At 39.0% G+C, this 18,892-nt stretch overlaps 1 protein-coding gene across 3 annotated transcripts in view; it reads left to right on the top strand.

The window, feature by feature from the left end:
* The window catches only part of TRMT9B (tRNA methyltransferase 9B (putative)), a 121,408-nt gene extending 109,373 nt beyond the window's left edge, over positions 1 to 12,035 (top strand). For all 3 annotated transcript variants that reach the window (XM_056332047.1, XM_056332057.1, XM_056332067.1), the window contains 3 exons: positions 528 to 682; positions 3,672 to 3,845; positions 6,748 to 12,035. In XM_056332047.1, the coding sequence (XP_056188022.1) occupies positions 528 to 682; positions 3,672 to 3,845; positions 6,748 to 7,784 (1,366 nt within the window). In that variant the 3' untranslated portion in view covers positions 7,785 to 12,035. The remainder of the gene's footprint in view (positions 1 to 527; positions 683 to 3,671; positions 3,846 to 6,747) is intronic.
* Positions 12,036 to 18,892: the final 6,857 nt, after the last annotated feature.

Below are 18,892 nucleotides of genomic sequence, written 5' to 3'. Positions count from 1 at the left end.
ATTTCAACCAACTCATCACTTCTAGAGGGTAGGTCAACCACAAATAATTTATGTGTGATTTAGGGGCTTTGGTTTCAGGGTCCATGTTACATTTCAAATAACATACTAATAGTTTGTCTACCTGTTCACCTTAGCTACAACTGAAAAGTCTATTCTTAGTGTCCTGTGCTTAATCATTCTGTGTTTTTGCTGAATACAGGCCCTGTTTTGCACCAGATAAACTTTTACTGCATCGGTGAACTTTAATTAGGAATATGCATGTTATTGAACAGGCACATGCAGTTATATAACACTCCTCAGGCAAGATGATATATTTCAATTTTTTCTTGACTTCCATGAAATAAAATCAGATACTTTTGAGTAAAGACCATTTTATAAATATGATGGCTGTTAGATGGTTGTAATGATTTTATGAATGTGAATTTACAAGGTCCTGAATTATGCATGCCTATGAAATGCAAAGTCTACACTACGCAAAACACGGTTTGTGTTTTGTTGTACATAATCTTTATTCATTATGTTTTCAGGATGGAACATGAGGCTACCCAGCTAGAAAAGCAGCACGTGCATAGTGTGTATGAAAATACAGCTGCCTACTTTAATGATCTGCAGAGCAAAGCATGGCCTCGTGTTCGAAACTTTCTGCTGGAGCAAAAGCCTGGCAGTCTCGTTGCTGATATAGGTAAGTTATTCTCTGAGGTAGCACGAAATATTGTTTATAAGCTTTATTAGTTTATATATTAGTCATATATATCCTTCAGAGCAACTCTGAAGTCTTTAAAACTCATTTAAATTTGTTTTAAAGATGTTTTATAAGTGTTTTAAAACCCATATTAGATGCCATATACCACCTTATTTTATTTCTTTGACAGTGTATCAAGTAGCCAGTAAATACATTTTTTGCATTGTTGACCTAAGCCTTAATCTACCAGTTTCCCCACAGTGGTCTGTGATCCCCCTGGAGGCCTTTTTTAAAAATGGTGGTATTAGCTCAGTTACTTCATATTTCAGTCTCTTGGTTTAAGTACTGCTGGTCTGCAATTTATTGCTTTTCATTTGTTCTAAAACCCCTCCTGTCTAGGCTTTATCTTAAGAGAAAGCTTCTGATGTGATTGCTATTAAAAAAAAATAAATTATGATTTGAGAATCTCCCTGTGATCCTGAATAGGGACACCGAACCCTCATTTTCCTGCTGTGGCATTGTCTTCCCTGCGTGTTCAATTTATACCTTGATTTTTTCTTGCACTTACAGAGTTTTCAGGGTTTTTCAGGTCTTGGTTCCTTTGTTTGTGTTGTGACTTCAATCCTATACAGCACATCATTGCAAACCAGATGCTCCTTTGCATCATTGGATTTTCCTCATTGTTTAGACTAATAAAATACTTTTACACAGCAAGATGTAATAAATGTACACAACAAATTATCCATCTGCCTTATCCTATAAGAGGCAAGCATTATTTGAAGATACTGTAGGCCATAATCAAAGATAATACATAGTTATCTTGCTGCCTCTGAGCAGTACCCCAAAAATACTTGATTACTGTTATTTTTAATATGTATCTTCTTTCAAATGTCTGTGCCATTTTCACTAATAATCTCAGGAAATATCCTGTGGCATACACTCATCCAACAGTCAGCTTAACAATATTTCTCAGCCAAATTTTTTTTTTCACCTCAATAGAAGTTATTTGAAGCTTAGCTGAAGTTCTTTGAGGCTTTTATCAGCAGGTATCGCGGTGGTTGCTGAAAGCTTAAGATCACCCTGTTACAATTTCAGCTGAAATAATTTAGATGCATGTGATACACCCAGAGAGAAGGCAGATGCTTACTTGCCAATAAGGATATTTCCCATCAAGGCATACAAGTTATCATCTCATTTTATGAGGTTTAATAAGATCTACAGGAATCTGACTATTGTGTTTATTTTTGGTATGTATTGTGGGAGGAAAGTTGCCTACTGGACCTAAAATTTTCAAAATGGGATAATTGATAATTTCATTTTCTATATAATACTGCCTTTCATTAAAATATCTTTTTGTATAATTGCCTTCTTGTTCAGTCATCAAAATAAATTACAATAGCATGGCCATTGTTAACAGCTTCATGAAGGAATCCACCCTCCTGATGACTCATTTAAAAGTGAATCTCCTCCTAAAAATCTTTTAGGGTACTGGGAACTTTGTCACTATTTAACTTCATTCCAGAGAGGACCATATACTTCCAAAAACTCACTGTGATTAAAAAGCACTTCACCAAAAGCCATGTATTAAACAACTGAATCTTCTAAATTAATGCATGTTTGACAAATGTGCTCCTTCTGCAAACACAGTAACCAATAATACTTTATACTAATTTTAAAACTTACGCTTTCTAAGATGCAGAGCTTCATGTTTTATTGCATATATTCCTTGAACTGCCTCAACAATATTAATCTTTTCCATTTCTCTCAAGTGTTACTTCAAAGAATAGTGCTTGCTTTTTGCTTTAAACATGTGCTCTTTTTTCACCGCTGAAGTGTTGTGCTGTTCTCCAGCAGTTCCTGTGCTGTCTCTCTAGATAATGGTGCACATTAACATCAATGAAAGCAGCAGCACTGCAAGAAGCAGTGGTGTTTCTAAAGATAGCTCCAGGCCTTTAAATCGAATTACTAATACTGTGATGGCTCTCTTTGCCAAGCTGCTACCCTATTGCTTGGCTGTCAACTTTCAGAAATTATTCTTCACTACTGACCCATAACTGCAGTGAATGTTTCCTAATCTAATTTTGAAAAGTGCCTGTTATGCATATGACATTGAAGAACACTCTGAAAGATTTCAATTTAGTGCAGCACAGACCTTGAGAAGACATACTTTTAGGTGGAACACATTCTGGAACTGTTCATTTGTTTTACATGTGTTATAATGCATAGGCACAAAAGCAGGAAGGGGACATGCCTGCGACATGGCAGGAATTTTTATGATTCACGGTTATTTTCAAGTCTGTACTTGAGGTTAAAATTTTCCTCTCGAACTTGTGTCAGTGACAGCTGTGGTTTAGGACTTGGAGAGAAATGGGATGCATTGGAGAGGTACTCTGCAGGGTTTAGCAAAGACTGGGGAAGGACTTGGAAGAGAGATCTACTGCAGGCAACTAAAAAGACAAAACACACTGGCTTCAGGAAATCCCCTGATCAGAAAGTAGTTGGAAGCTGGAAGGGTATTGAGGAAAAAAGGTCAATAATGCTTACCCTGTTCTTACTCTTTCCTGGGTGCCCATTTACGTTCCTTGTTGGAAACTGGATACCGGGCTATATAAAGGCTTGGTGTGAGGCAGCATAGTTGGATTTTTGCTCTAAGACATACAACACTGCCTACAGAGGACCACTCCTTCCTCCTCCCACCTGCACTTACCCTTATTCCCCCAAAAAATACACATAACCTGCTATTACACAGGGCTGTGTAAATAAGTTTTTTTGCTGGTGGTGTTGCTACTGTTACACTCCTAACGGTGTGAGCGTATACTTTCGAAGAGTCCAAATGAACTCTGCAACAGTTAGGCTAGTAGGAGCAAGCCCTCATTTTGTTTTTCAGGAAATCTTAGAATTAGGAAAGCCCTCCCATTATTTTCAATGCTTGGGAGGGATAGCGAATGTCTGGAACATATGACTTCTGATGTAGTATTCTTTTCTTTAGGTTGTGGAACTGGAAAGTATCTCAGTGTCAACAGTCAAGTGTATAATCTTGGCTGTGATTACTGCGAGCCATTGGTAGAGATTGCAAGGAAGAAAGATGATGAAGTCCTGGTATGTGACAACCTTAACCTTCCCTTTAGGGACCAGTGCTTCAATGCAGTCATTTCCATTGGAGGTAAGAACGTACACGCATTCTGGCCCACAGCAAATGAGAATTTTTGGGGATCCTTTTCTTTCCACGTGTCTGTATTTCAGTTAAATTAATTTTGAACCGATTCCCTTGGAATCACAGCAGGCATTACTGAAATGAATGTAGTAAACATGAAAAAAGAAATCAGTTCCATTGCACAGAGGTGCTGTTGACCAGGGAAGTATGCGGATTGTTTGTTTGATAAATAGCCATAAAAGACCATATAAATGTGGCCTTGGTCACCCTGTGGAGAATAAAATTCCTTCTAGCATGCATTTTAAACAAGTGAAAACTAATGTAAACGTGGCTGCTCGCAGTTTAAACAGATTAGGTGGTCAGGATAAACTCTTGGTTCCTCCTTAGGATCTATTTTGACCAGCAAATGCATTGAAATGAAAACTTCCTTTCTCTATAGCAGAACTTGAAACTCATGTTGACTATTAGGTGTTATGAATTCAAATTTCCCTTAGAATAGTAATGAAATCAGAACTTAGAGACATACAAGTGCCTGTTGTATGAGTGAAGCATCTCAGCATCTTAACTCCTCTGACCTCTCTTTTTGAAACTGTTACTCGTAATTTGAGAAGTATAAACTGGAAAAAGGTAGATGAGGGATTCTTAGAGCACCCAGTTGCAGTGTACATTTTTAGCTCTACCTTTGCTTGAGCTTCTTTCAGGCTGTTTCATTGTATCAACAAAAATATAAAACGTGATAATTATTATTGGCAGCAGTCATCAGATGACTTGAAATATTATAGAAATGTGTTTTAAAATGTAGTTTTCACATATGCAGGTTGAAAGAAAGGGTGACTAATATGCAAGCAGTATCTATATTACTTTGCTTTTGTATTGACGAGTTAATGAGTGAGCCCTATCCAGTTTTCAGGTCTTGTTTTCAAATAATTTCAGTGCTGTCAGATCAGCTGACCTGTAAGGGTAGTGTACCTATCTAATGTTTATACCAAATATAGACCTGACAAGATGAGAAGTTCACATGGTATTTCTCCACATTTAACAATAATGGATTTTAATGCCTCTTAAATAGAGGCATGGTATTCCTGTGTCCATCTGATTCTAAATAAAGGGGGTTTCATCCCATTCCAGAGAACACCAAGTATTTATGTACATAGTCAAATACTTTTCTAGGCTTTGCTGGTATAATCCTGTTTATAGGATTTATATTTTTGCAGAACCACCAGAGTGATTATATAATGTTAAACATGAAGAATATTTAACCCATTTAATGAATTGCTTAGATAGAGCTTGCACAGATTCTGTTGGTTGGTTGCACTTCTTTTTGGTGAACTAAGCTCACATGCTTATGTTGTCTCTTTCGGTTTTGATATTATTTTGCAGGAGGTTCTGTGGTGATATGTGGCCTAGCTCCAGTATGAGAAACATCAGTTCCTTTCTCCCCATCTTGTTCAAGAAATTGAAATAGTATTTTGTAATTTTTTTTGCAAAGTTTGAAACAATATTGAGGAGAGTCAGGAGTACCTGGAAACAAACACTAACCGTATAGACTGGGGAACTCTTCTCAGAGCTTGCTATCTTGTGTTCTCAGCTGCTTGTGAGGGCCTAGTTAATATCAGCCGCCAAGAGTGCTTTTCTTGGCTTGCATAAAAAAAGCTACGTTTTTTCCCCTTGGTAATTTAATCATTGTTTTGAATAAAGGCAGGGCTAGTTGGACACATTTTTCATAACTACAGTGTTGAAGTAACACTGTTTCTACAAGTAGAATTGGCTACTGTCAAGCAGCACACACAAAGATAATCTAATTTTTTGAAAGGTATGGAGATTTCCTCAGCTAAGAACATAGACTATTATTATACGTTGTTATATGGGTAGATTGAATATTTTGCATGTAGAAGTGGCTGGCTCAAAGTCCACTTGAGACTTATGGAATCAGTCCTCTTTATGTCATTGATTAAATCACATTTAGTACTGATGACATATAGAACAACATGACCAACATGGCCAGTCTCAGTGCAAGTTAATGTTTCTGAGAGCTTAGAGAGAAAATAGCTGTCTTAGCTATTCTCTGGCTATTAAAATTGGTTCCTTCAGGTGAACAGGAAGGTAGAAACAATGTAGAAGTATTGAAATGTAGCTTCATTTCACACTGCAGTGAAATCTGAAAATGTGGAAATTATCCTGTGAAGAAAATTCAAATATAGTGATCAATAGTTTTATTTTGAATTTGACTTTTTAATTATCAATAGCATAACATAATGTAACAAAAAGTCATCATTTTCAGACATGCAAACTAGACTGAGACACTTCTCTTTTTTTCCCCTCCAAAACAATCTGTAAAGGCAATGCCTTTCTACAAAATTAAAGCAGTGGAAAATGTTTCTGTCTAGTTTCTCACTCGATCTTTTGAAGGTGCACTAATATAAAACTACACAGTATCTTTTTTTCTGATATGACATTTTTCTGTACTTATTAGATGGTGAAAAGATCTTCTGTTTTCAGGAAGTCTGAAAAGTGTTCCAAAAAAATAAAGTCAAACTTAATATTACCTAACTCACCTAAAGGCCAGGCATTTTAAGTGAAAGCTAGTCATGCTGTGGTCTTTTATGGTTGATGTTGAGAAAAAGAAGCCTCCAGCTTATATGCCTGACTTTTCTTGAATCCCTATTTTGAGATGAGATTATTTTCCTTCTTAGGATTTTCCCTATTTTTATCCGTTGAACATAAATGTAAAAGACAGCATTCTGGGGTATATTGCACTGTGGTACCAATAAATTCCACACTGTAGCTGACTTGCAGTGAGTGATATTTGGGATATGGCGACTAAAATGAGTAAACACATAGACCAGGTTGTAAGACAAGTATGCTGTATCCTTAGTAATGTTCAATATGTAACACCTTTCCTTTCTCACAGTGATCCATCATTTCTCAACTAAACAAAGAAGAATCAAAGCAATAAAGGAAATGGCAAGGGTATTGATACCTGGGGGCCAGATGATGATTTATGTTTGGGCTATGGAACAAAAGAATCGTCGCTTTGAGAAACAAGATGTATTTGTTCCTTGGAACAAGGCCTTGTGCTCACGGCATTTTTCAGAATCGAATCAACCTGGAGATAAGGGTGAGTTTGTGCGTGCTGTAAAAAGCCAAGACATGCACCCTACACAGCTAGTCATCTCTGACTGCAGCTACCAAACCAATCTGCAGCCAGAAACTGATTCAAAACACTCCCAGAATACGGACCATTGCTTGTCCAGAGCCTGCTGCATGAAAATTTCTGAAGAAGAAAACAGATTTTACAGTGCTCTAGGAAGATCTTTCCGCTCATGGTTTTTCTCCAGATCCCTTGATGAATCAGCCCTGAGAAAACAGACTGATAAAGTGAAGCCTCTGAAGAATGAAGGAGAATGGGCAAACAGTACTGTACCCCTTCAGCATTCGCGACACTGCAGTTTGGATTTAGGTCACCGTGGGACACTGTTAAAAGAACGAAGTTTAGATGATGATGATGTGTTCGTGGAAAGCCTGCCTCTCAAAAAAGCACACTGGTCACCAGCCACAGATGCACTGAAGAATTTAAGTTTAAATGGAGGACACCAAAGTGTAGCTCAGAGCGAGAGTGAAGAAGCCTCATTTATAAATGGCCCAGTGGAAGACAGGGACTGCAGCTGTGGTTGTAATAAAGATGGTGCTGGTAAGTCTGATGCCGGCAAGTTTTTCCAAAGAACTTCAACAACTGACTCCACTGACTCTGCTTTGGATTCAGCAGTGTCTGTTGGGGACCAGACTGGTGCCACGTTGGATACAAAAGCTTTCATGCGTTATTACCATGTTTTTCGGGAAGGGGAGCTGTGCTCTCTGGTAGAAGAAAACGTGCCTGAGCTTCAGATACTTTCTTCCTGCTATGACCATGGGAACTGGTGCATTATTGCAGAGAAAAGAGGAACATAGCTGTAAAGAGAACAAAGCAGAACCCAGTGACTGAGGATTTTAAGCTGCTCTTTGTATACCTGTGATTGTGCATTGTGACACAGAATTTGAATCTCATGTAGTTGTGTTCCATTCATTTCTGAGTTATTATCTCTCTACCTGTTTAACTGTCTAATGCAAGGTCTGTATATAGGAATGTAAGCAGTAAACAATATTTATGTTTTGTTAAACTTTTATGAAGTTAAAACTGGAGAGTTTTGTATTGCTTTTAGCAAATGGTTGTTTTTAAATATACTTTTCTATTGAGAAATAAAACCTTTTTATAAGACAAGGATCAGGGCATCTTTTATGAGAAATACCCTCTCAGTAGGAAGTCTAAGCTTTGTTCTTCAAATGCTGAACATGTGTCACATGACTCTCTGTTCACAAAGTCCTATAAATAGGGACACAGGCACCTATAAAAACATACTTGACTCTATATTGCTAGAGTGCACACTGCAGAACTGGGAGCAAGCATGGTCCCAGTGCTACTTCATTCGGGTTAGAGTTGTTAATGGGCAAAAACTATATACAAAACAAGCTCTACATATTCTGATGTTTGATGTGTGTATTTGGGAGCAAATGACAGAACAAATTTTGAACTTTTGTTTTCAAAAAAATTTAATTTGTTTCTCAGGTGCAGGTTAAGTTTTATGTGTTAGTTTTCAGAACTACTTTATTTCCTTTGCTGTAGTTTTTCATTGGTTATGTGTATATAGAAGTCAGAGGGATTCGTGAGAGTATCAGTATTATGTAAAGGTCACAAAATATAAAGTATTTGAGTTACATATATCTCTGTAATAAGCCTGGGAAGCTACGATAAAATTAATAAAAATCCAGTGCATATCTGGTCAACTGTCATATTTGCTCTTCTCATTCACCAGCATGAGAATATATATTAAATGGTGTGTTAAGTAATGTAGATAGGAAGAGACTACAAGTCCAGTTTGTATGTAAAATACAAATTCCTGTCTTCTGCAGTTTAAGTGAATCTTTTCACATTTAAATCATAATAAAGTGCTTAAACAGCTTTCCCATTCCCTGTAAGACATAAATTTTGCTGAACATGGTGCCCAATCATCATCCAGTTGTATTATATTGTAGCAGTTGCTCTCATATAGTTCTTTACACTCAAATGATCTCCCCCCTTTCAGTGAGAGGCTGATGTGAGGTTTTATATGCTGTGGATAAAATGCACCTGGCTTCTGAAGATCAGTAGTGAAACAATAATTGTTACCACCAGAAGCAGGGGTAGAATAGGCTAATTGCCCTTTTAGCACAGTTACTCTATTTCTAGGCTTTATTTGCTGCCAGTGGTTGTAGTGTAGGGCACATCTTCAGCTAGATTTCATGACCTTTAATGGAGCTGCAGAGATTCACCCCAAAGATCCATCCTTCTGTTACAGCAGTTTCAGAGACCCACATTCTGCCCTATTGTTGAGCAAATAACTTTGAATGTGAAACAACAGGAGTGAAATGTTTAACTTTTCTAATCTCCACTGCCTGAGTAGATGGATTTAGGGTTGTCCAATAGAAAGCCCTGATGGTGCTGAGTATTTTCAGGTGTATCTGCTGAGGAGTAATTGCCACATGGTAATGCATTATAGATTTATTTACTGGAGCAATGCTTATAGAGCAATCATCTTTGTCTTCCTCATAGTTTAGGATCCTTGAGCTTTATCTTTCCTGGGTGTGTACCGCTTGCACTCCCTGATGCCTTTTGAAAATAAAACTGAAAATAAAAGAGACTTCTGAAATACTGTTCTACTCTAAGTGCTACTTTTGATACAGCTTGGGGCTGTGGTTCTCAGATTCTGTGTCTGAGCCATACTTCACAAAACTGGCAGTGCTCTCTGTGTTGCTGGGTCCAGCTGCTGCTGGCTGAGAGGGCTGCTCCTGCTGCATCCTCAAGCTCCAGTTTTGGAAGCATGGTGCAAAAATACCCGTGCTGGCACATTGCAGAGCCACCACGGATCGTGCTGAGCTCCACACCCCATCTGCAACATGCTGGTGTCAGACAGACAAGGCCTGCCTCATTCGTTGGGAATTTCTGGAGGAGCTGAGGATTTTAGAAGAAAACTCACTTGCTTCCAGGTAAGATGTACCAGTGGATATTGAGCATCCCTGGAATTTGGGCAGTGTTTAGGAAGAAGGTAGTTGATTACCATCCTATATCCAATTTTGAAAGTTCATCCCTAAACTCCAGCAGGCAGAAACTCTATTGTGTGTATATAAAATATTTATAAAATATTACTAATCTAAACTGACAGCTGGGTTAGCTGACTGGGGGAAGGAACGTTTTAAGTTTGTTACCTGCGTTTCTGCAGTCTGTCTGTGGAGTATTTGGTGCGTAGTCAAGCAGGCTGATGAAATTTGGGGTGAATTGAGAAAGGAAAGGTGTCCATTCTCTTTACAACAGAGACTTGCTATCCTTGCAAGAGGCTGAACCTGTGTTTCAGGCTCCAATGAAAGCTTCTTCCTCTATCAGCTCTATGAATAAGAGCTCTCACATCAAAACCACTGAGTTACTTTAAACAGCTTTTGTCTCTGTAGACTTTCTATGCATTGTTTGGTTTGAGAGTCTTAAGTAATTGTGAAAAGCATCCCCAGTTATTTCTGTATTGTTTTTTCTCTTGTTTTGAGCTGATGCTATGAAGTTGTGTTACATGTAAGTTTGGATTGTATTATTATAAATCCCTGGGAGAAGGAGAGGTTTGGTAAACTGTTTGGTTGGGGTTTTTTTCACCATGTAATGTAATTTTTATAGACTGAGGATCATGAGTGTGAGGTCTGCACAGCAAGCCTTTATTCCTGTATGCAGTCTCCCAATCCATTTGTGGAGGCTGCCTCGGTCTGTAACAGATTTATCATCTTGTAGGAAGCCAGATTACCTCACTCAGATCATGATGAATGTCTCTCTTGATTGGTTTCTCTTTTGATGAGGCCCTTCTTAGGCAAAATGTAATTTCCGGAATAATCCATGTGATCTCGCTCTTTAATAGCTTACAGACATAGTTAATGTGCTCAGAGAAGTGTGTATACCATTGAGAAGTCCACAGTAAATGAATAAGTAAATAAAACCCGGTTGTCCTCGCATGCTAAAACTCTCAGCAGTGTTCAGGTTGCAAGATCTAACTGTTATAAGGTAAAGGCAAATGTGTTCTTGTATTTCTTGTCTGACAAGTGAGCATTATTCTCACCTTAGTTATGCCGATAACAAACCTGCTTATGGTGGCAGTGGGCTAGGGTTGCTCCCAAGCGGCTCATCTAGCTTTAAGCGGCACATAGAGAAGTCTTGATTACATGAGAAAAGATGCCCTGGATTTCTACGATTTAATTTACTAGTTTCATTGTCAGTCTGAACTGGCTAAACAAAAGCTGCTACCTTATTACTCTTACAGGCTGTAATCCAAAAGGACAGTTGCAATAAAAAAAGGTACAATTGAACAGACTTACTTTTGAAGGACTAATATAATTGCAGTCTTTGATAAATGTAATTTTGTCTTTTTTTTTTTAATACATGTAAACATTTATATTAGAAGTGTGGAAATAGAATATTTTTTGGTACTAATGGTAACTAATTTACTTTCTTCCAAGCTTATGGTGTAGAAATTTTAAAAGCACAGATGAGGAATGAAAGTTATAAGTAACTTGTATATAAATATGTACCAGAAAAAATCTGCTAGAATATTTATGTGCACAGTTTACAATGCTGAGTGAAGAGCTGTTTATGTTCTACCAGCAGAATATCGTTAGTGAACTACCTGGGTATATTCTGAACAGAAATAATGGCTCTGGTCCTGTGTCCTCTCTGCTGTGTCATGCCTCCATCAGACTATTCCTATCACTGTTGGGCTGCATTAGTATCAACATTGTGTTGAATCTATTGGTCTACCCACTTCTGTTGCTCAGCACTTTTCCAGGATTTGTGGCTGCTTTTTTACCCCAGGAAAATGATGGGTGTCAGTGTTAAATATATACAATTGTGTATATCTTCTGTGAGTTCAGCATTTCTTACTCTTACAGTATATGGATTCTGGCAGCTACCTGTGATTTTATCTTCTGATCTGCTGGTTAAAACCATGCTTAGCTACTGCTCTGTAATCAGTTCTTTGTGCATGGAACCTATTCTATGGTATTTGGCAGAAAATGAATCCTACTTGGTTAAAATATTACTTCCTACAGAACTTCTGTGCTTTCAGACTAGTTAATAAATATATTAGCCACTGGAAACTCTGTGTCTTGGAAAGTTCTTAATGAATGTTAAATTTGAGAAGACACTCTTAGTGCTGTTTGCTCAGTAAGTTAGACCACGTGAAGGTGATGCAGAGCAGGTAAGCATACTGATCTGCTATGAAGCCAGGGAGTCTGCCTTTACTTTAGACAACCATAGTCTCAACCTAACCATAAATGTGATCCTTTAAAGATAAATAAAGGTGATGAAATGTGGTTTTTACCACGTCAGTATTATATGTCCTGTTGATGACAGAAAAGCAGCATGGATCAGCAGAATGAATTGCTACAGAGCTACATTTCATGCTCCTTCTGATCTATTTACAGTCAACCAGGACTAAGCTTTGTGGTGTAAGATAACATTGAAGTATTTCTTTGGGATTGTCGATGTTCTTTTTGCACCAGCTGAAATCAGAAAAAAAAAAAAAAAAGAAGAATGTAATTAGAATTATGCAATTGCCTGGTGAGGTTATAGCCCTGCTGTGTTAAAAGTGCTTTCACAGTTGCAGTGATAGTTTATTGTGTATGTACAATAGCAGCGATTACTTATTGTGCAGATATGTTTATTATAGTAATGACTAAGGATCTAGTAGTAATTAAGCACTATCCAGGTGAGTATTAATACATGCCCAGTAGTATGTAACCTAATAGTGTTTAGGTTATGGGAAAGTAGTATGTGCACAGGCTGGACAATAGGGTGGTAACAGATGTAATTTCAGGGGGATATGGAATGGTCTTTATGAAGAAGGAATGATACAGTGTTCAGAAAAGCTAAGGAAAAAGAACAAAGACAAGAAGTATACAGAGAAATGAAGGGGAATGGCAAAGGTGGGAGCAACTACAGCAGAGAAAGCACATCAGCACTGCTGGATATTCTTGGCATACGCAGAGGTCCTGGGTGTGACTGCTCTTACTTTCTGGAGGGTTTAGTTGATCTCTCCCTGCTGTTTTACTTCATGAGCGTGTGCAGAAGGAGGAATGCACCTCTTGCCCACCACCTGGAGTTCAATACTCTTTCTGTACAATTCCGAGGCTAGGTGTATGCAGATGAAGATTGGTTAGGGATAACAATTTTTCCTTCCTTTGTACCTCCATCACTTCATTGCAGCATGTTCTGTTTTTATTCTTTTTATTCTTGCTGAGTGCTTCAGTTTGCTCTGGTTGATTTGACATCGCTCAACTATTCCCACAATCTGGCGTTGCATTTATTTTGGCTAGGTACCTCTGCTACCAATACAGTTGCACTGGTACAAGCTTTGCATGTAGAAAGGGTTGTATGGACAGATTGAACAACTATTAGGGCACAAAAAGGTGCATATTTTTAGCAGTTAATGATCCCAGTGGCTTGCTGTTATTATTTGTACAGTAACTAAAGCATGTTATCCAGAATAATGAAATGATTGCTCTGAGATTCCCTCTTAACACATTAGATGTGTGCATGCTGTAGAAGAATGTACCAGGCACATACCTGCATCTTTGATATTTGGATAAATTTCAAAATCTACCTTGACTGAACTACCAGATACTTGGTTTGCTACTGAAGTAGTAAATGTATTTAGCAGATGAATGTGATTGCACAGCCCCCCCCCCCTTTGCTTGACTAATAAAGGGCTCCGCTATTTCTATTTATTTCATTTATGTTTCTTTCTATCTCTAATTTAATTTGTTTCCTTTTTTCTGAGCCTTTCCTTCCAAAGCCTCTCTACTTCAGCCTTTCTCCTTCCTATTCAATAGATACAGCCAAACAATAAATATAGCAGTGGCTCCTTGGATTACCACAAATTCATGTGTATTTCTCATTTTTACCCTTAAATCTCTATTTGCAGTTAATATTTCCAGGCTGTTTTCATACTTCTACCTCTGACAGCTGAAGGCAAAAGTGCAAAAGCCCCGCCCCCTTAATACCTTAAAGTATCACAAGAAACCTCATTACAGCGACCAGTTCAGGGGATTATGGACACTTCAGATCTCTAGTAGGGCAAATGTAATCGTATCATCTATACGTAATGCTTTTTCCTCCTTTTTTCCTCAGTTGTTGTTTATTCATCACTGTTTTCACCTAGGTACCTTTTGAACGCTTTAAGCTGTGCCTGTATCTTCCTAGAGCCCGGGCTGCTTGCGGACAGCAGGTGCCTGTGTCGCTGTTGTGGCAGTTCAGCACCTGCTCCTGCTGCTTCTCCCAGTGCCCAACAGAGAAAAGTTGTCTTGAACAGAATCCAAATCTCATTTAAAAAAACCCAGCAAACCAACCAGCCAAATCCCCCCAAACAAACAACAAAACCTTAGTAGGATGTGCTTCAGCAGTTATGATCATATCCAAACTGAAATAGAAATGTGGGAAAAGAAAGAAAATATGGATATTACGAGTGGTGCTCTTGGCTTTGAAAAGATGTTTAGGTATGAATTCTTCATCCCCACTAGCCCGGTCGACAAGGTGCTACACTTTGACGAGGCTGTGGATGGGGCGGTGGACACGGGAACAGTGAGATGGTATTAGGTTGCCCTCTTCTGTTGTGATTGTAGGTTGATTTTCACAGAATATTAATTGCTTGTTACTGTTTGCAAGGCATCTAAAATTCTCTTTCCTGAATGAAGAAAGGTTTGCTTGTACAGGTCTCCGTCGTCTTGAAACTGTAACAAGTAAAAGAGACAAAGAAGGGGGGTGTAAACAAGCAGATGTTAACCCCATAGCTGAAAGTATCATCTCTTACCGATGTGCTAAGAGAAATCTGTGTGTGCACAGTCAGATTGCAAGCTGATGTTCCCCTTGCACGGGATAAAAGTGTCACTTGTGGGAAGCTTTTTGGTGAGGCAATGTCATATTCTTTTCTGTGTCTCTCTTCTGTGTTTTTATAAAGAGCCCATGCTACAGGTCAGAATTAGTGAGAACCAGTTGACCCTTCCCAGGTCTGCTTCCTTGCCACAGGGCTGACAGGGTGATCAGGTTTAGTTCTGAACATTTGGACTGGGTGAAATAAAGTGTTTCTTTGCAGAACAAATGCTGTAGTGCAGAGAAAGCACACAACAAAGGTGAAACCTTTCTACTAAAAAGGGGGAAAATGCTGTTCTGTAGCTCATTGGCCACAGCCGCTTTCCAGCATGTCTGAGAGAACACCAGAGGTGAGACGGTGACAAAATGAATAGAAAGCAAGTCACACAGCATCTCCAGGCTGCTTTACATTGGTGTTTAATTCAGCGACATGGCCCGGTGAAGGTCACTGCCTGCACTGAGCACCAGCAGCTCACTGCCTCTTGGGATTTGGCCTTCTCCATGAAAACTGGCTGTTCTAACACTGACGACAGGACCACCAAAAAATGTTACTCCAACTCCTAATAGTTTTAAATAAGGAACAGGGACAACTATACGTGTATATTTTTTTTTTTTTTGGTGCAATTTTTCTTTGCTTTGCTTCTGTTTTCCTTCTGCATGGATTAAAGGTTTTCCTTACGTTACAGTACAATGGTGAGCACTGCTCGGTGCAGTTTCTGAAAGGTAAACGGACAGTCTGACAGTGAGGAAGAAAGGACTGAGCCACCAGTACGAATGAGCTGCCAGCCAATGCATGTCTGGGGGGAGGTAGCAAGGAAGAAGGGGAGGATGCCAGGAGAACTGCCTGAAGAGACTAACAGAAAACTGCTCAAGCCTGTGAAGTGTGACCGGATCCTGGGAGTAATTGCATCAAAATCTGATTCAGTGTATTCCATTGACTTCCCTGGTCTTTCTATCTTTACCCTGGGATTTTCCTTTCTTTGGTTTAGAGGAGAAACAAAAGATCCCTGGGAAGTTTATTTTATTTACTTTATGCTTAAATATGTAGCAGACCAGTCAGTTTAATAGTGGAACAGATGTTTGACCACGGTTGCCCAGGGGTGTTTCCATAGTCCCTTGGAGAGTGAGCCGCAGGCACAACCAGCTCCCTTTCTCTGTCCTCCCTCTGCCTGAGATTCATGAGGAAATAAAATAAAAATCCAAGCATGAAGGGCAGACTGGAGCTGTGACATGTTCTCACCTGCTTCTTGAGCTGGATATTCAAAGCACTGAAGCCTTGCATCTGTGTTCTTAGCTACCACGAAAAATACCTAAGGCTCAGCCAGAGACACTAAATTCTGGAGTAAAAGGAAAATTTTCAAACTTACCTGTGATTCTGTACATAAGTTTGCTTTGAGTTATATCCACGGACTTTGCTGATGTTTGGGTCAAGCTTCTAAATGGGAATTTTGCCACAGAGAGTGCACCTGCTGTTGGGATGCAGGTCTTTTGGAGCCAGGATGGGGAAATGGCATGTGGGGTTGCATAGAGACCTCGGACTCACCTGTGCCCTTCCGTTCTCATTAGGACCTCACAGGAAAAATTAAGTGATTTAGAGCTGTGGAAAGAAGCCTTTCAAATACGAACCAAATTTATACTTGACATATCTATAAAATATTAAATAAACCATTAGTGTCTCTGAGCGGGTTACCCACATGAGCCCTTCAGTCTGCGCTGGATCATGTCTCTGTGGTAACACATTGGGCTCTGGCTTATTGAGAGTAAAGAAACATAAATGAGAACTAGCTGGAGACAGTGTGTCAAAAAACACGTGTAAGTGGATTAATACCAAAAAGAGATTTAATACAGCAGATATACATAAACCCCACTGAAATGTCAACATTCTTACACTGAAGTTTGAAATAAAAAAATCACGTGCAGTGATAGCCATTTGATAATAAGTATGGAGATTTCGGGGACGAAGCCATGGAAATGGATCATTGGCAGATGAAACTGAAGTAGGGGAAAATGCTATCTTCAGTCAGAAGGGTTGTTCCCTATATGGAACAGGCTATAGGATGCCTATGTGAAACCATGGTATGGAAGGAGGGTCAAATAAGGGGGACATGACTGCGCATTCTGAAACTTCCAAACTTGACCCACTGGACATCACTGGAGAGATGTCACTCTTGGTGAGTGGTGCAGCTCTGAGGTGGCACTCATGGTCCCCTCCTCACATCCTGAGGAGCAAACTACAAACGATGATGTTCAGCCATCAGCATGGTCCATATCTGAGCTGCATCCTTGTCCAGGGATATTTGGTGGGGTGGGCTTTTCTGAGGTGTGAGTTCAGTGAAGGCCACATCAGTTACATTGAGTTGATAGTACGAAAATCATTGCTGCAGTCTCTTATGTCTATAGACTCACAATCTTCCTTAAATACAAAGGCATTATAGAGAAAGGTAACACAATAAAGGAAATACTGGCATGTGATCTGGGGCTATGTTTCAGCTGGTTTGATCCCGATGGTTTGAGTGTACCAAAGCTGGCTATTCCTGGATTGGTTGTGTGCATGCAGAGAATAACGTGGAGTGACGTTTTTCCTGACGAGGCCAAGGTCATTGGTAGCATTGTCAGAGCAGTCTCCTGCATTTGTGTGCCAGCTTCCTCTCAGAACAAGTGCAAAGGTTGGCACCAGTATGTCAAAAGGATTCAGAAATGGGAGAGAGAGAGGGGACTGAAAAGCAATAATTAGGAATATTTGTAGCAGTGCTGGAGAATGCCACAATTAAGAAAGACATATTAAATAAAGTAGCATAAAAATATTAAGGGAGAAGAACAAAAATATGAACATGAAATATAAGGCAGTGTTTTTCTCATGTAAACTGGCCAAGAGTCTATTCAAGGGACCACAGGAAGTTTCTCAACTTTTTTTTTTTTTTTAATTGAGAACTAAAAGCTCAACAAATAAATGTAGTTTGACTGAAGTCTAGACTAAAGACACTACACTGCCTGAGGGGATTAAGTGGATAATCAAAAACATTTTGTGGTTTCTGTTGTTCCCAGAGACCAAAAGTAGGGACAGAGGAGAATGAGAGATGGTAAATGAGCCAAAATGAAAAAAAAACCCACCCCAAACTCTGCAGAAAAAGCTGACTTTCCCATATCCAGCTAGAGGACAATTGAAAGCAGCTAAGTGTTATGAAAGACAGAATGCAAACATAGGATCTACAGCTATGAACTAAAGTCCTTGCTTTTCTTTGTAGGACTATAAATAGTCAGAAGGGCTTAATGTTCATTTAAGTAACTATTAAAATTTTACTATTTGACTCAGTACAACTCTTTGAATTTATTAAAATTGTATCTGACAAATTGGAATAAGAACATTGAAGACTGATTCTATAATGCAATGTGATTATTTAATGATTTTGATAGGCAAAAATAGAAGTAAGATCTGATCACTGTGTGGTTGGAGTGCAGAAGCTTTTATGGTGGGGTCATTAGTCTGGGATTTTATATAGGAAAAATAGCTTTTGGGTAGCAGTGCCTTGAACAGGCTTGGCTTATAAATGACTTCTCAGGACCTGGATATATAATGAGGTGACTTCAGATCAAGTTGTGTAATCATTATCAAACCTAACACTCAGATCTCTGGGATTTGGGCGTGAATGACACTGCAGGCAGTATCAAGTTTTATTCTTAGCTACTTACTAAGTGATCTGGTTCTCATTTTAAAAATACATATAAAATTATCTCTAAACGCTCACATGCCACTCATTTGAGACAGAGGAGCGAGGCAGAGCAATATGGATTGTCTGGGTCAGGATCTGGCAGTTTAGGTGATAACTTATTTTGGAAAGTACAGAGGGACAGGAGTACTGGGAGAACAGATGTGCTGTCCTAAGGAAGTGAATACAAAAGCCTCTCGCTACCAGGGAATTTTACTCAGAGATTTTGCCTGCAAGAGAATCCCCTCTGTTTAATTCTTCTCTAGCTGGACCTTGTAAAGTGATTTCTCAGCAAGGCTTGTAAAGCACAGCATTGCACCAATCACATCTATTAGTCACAAGCACATGTGGGTGACGGTACCTACATCAGTCTGTGGGAA

The sequence above is a fragment of the Falco biarmicus genome, chromosome 1 (assembly GCF_023638135.1).
Source record: "Falco biarmicus isolate bFalBia1 chromosome 1, bFalBia1.pri, whole genome shotgun sequence".
NCBI lineage: Eukaryota > Metazoa > Chordata > Aves > Falconiformes > Falconidae > Falco > Falco biarmicus.
Note: the sequence above shows the minus strand (reverse complement) of the source record. Positions and strands in the feature narration are given on the sequence as shown.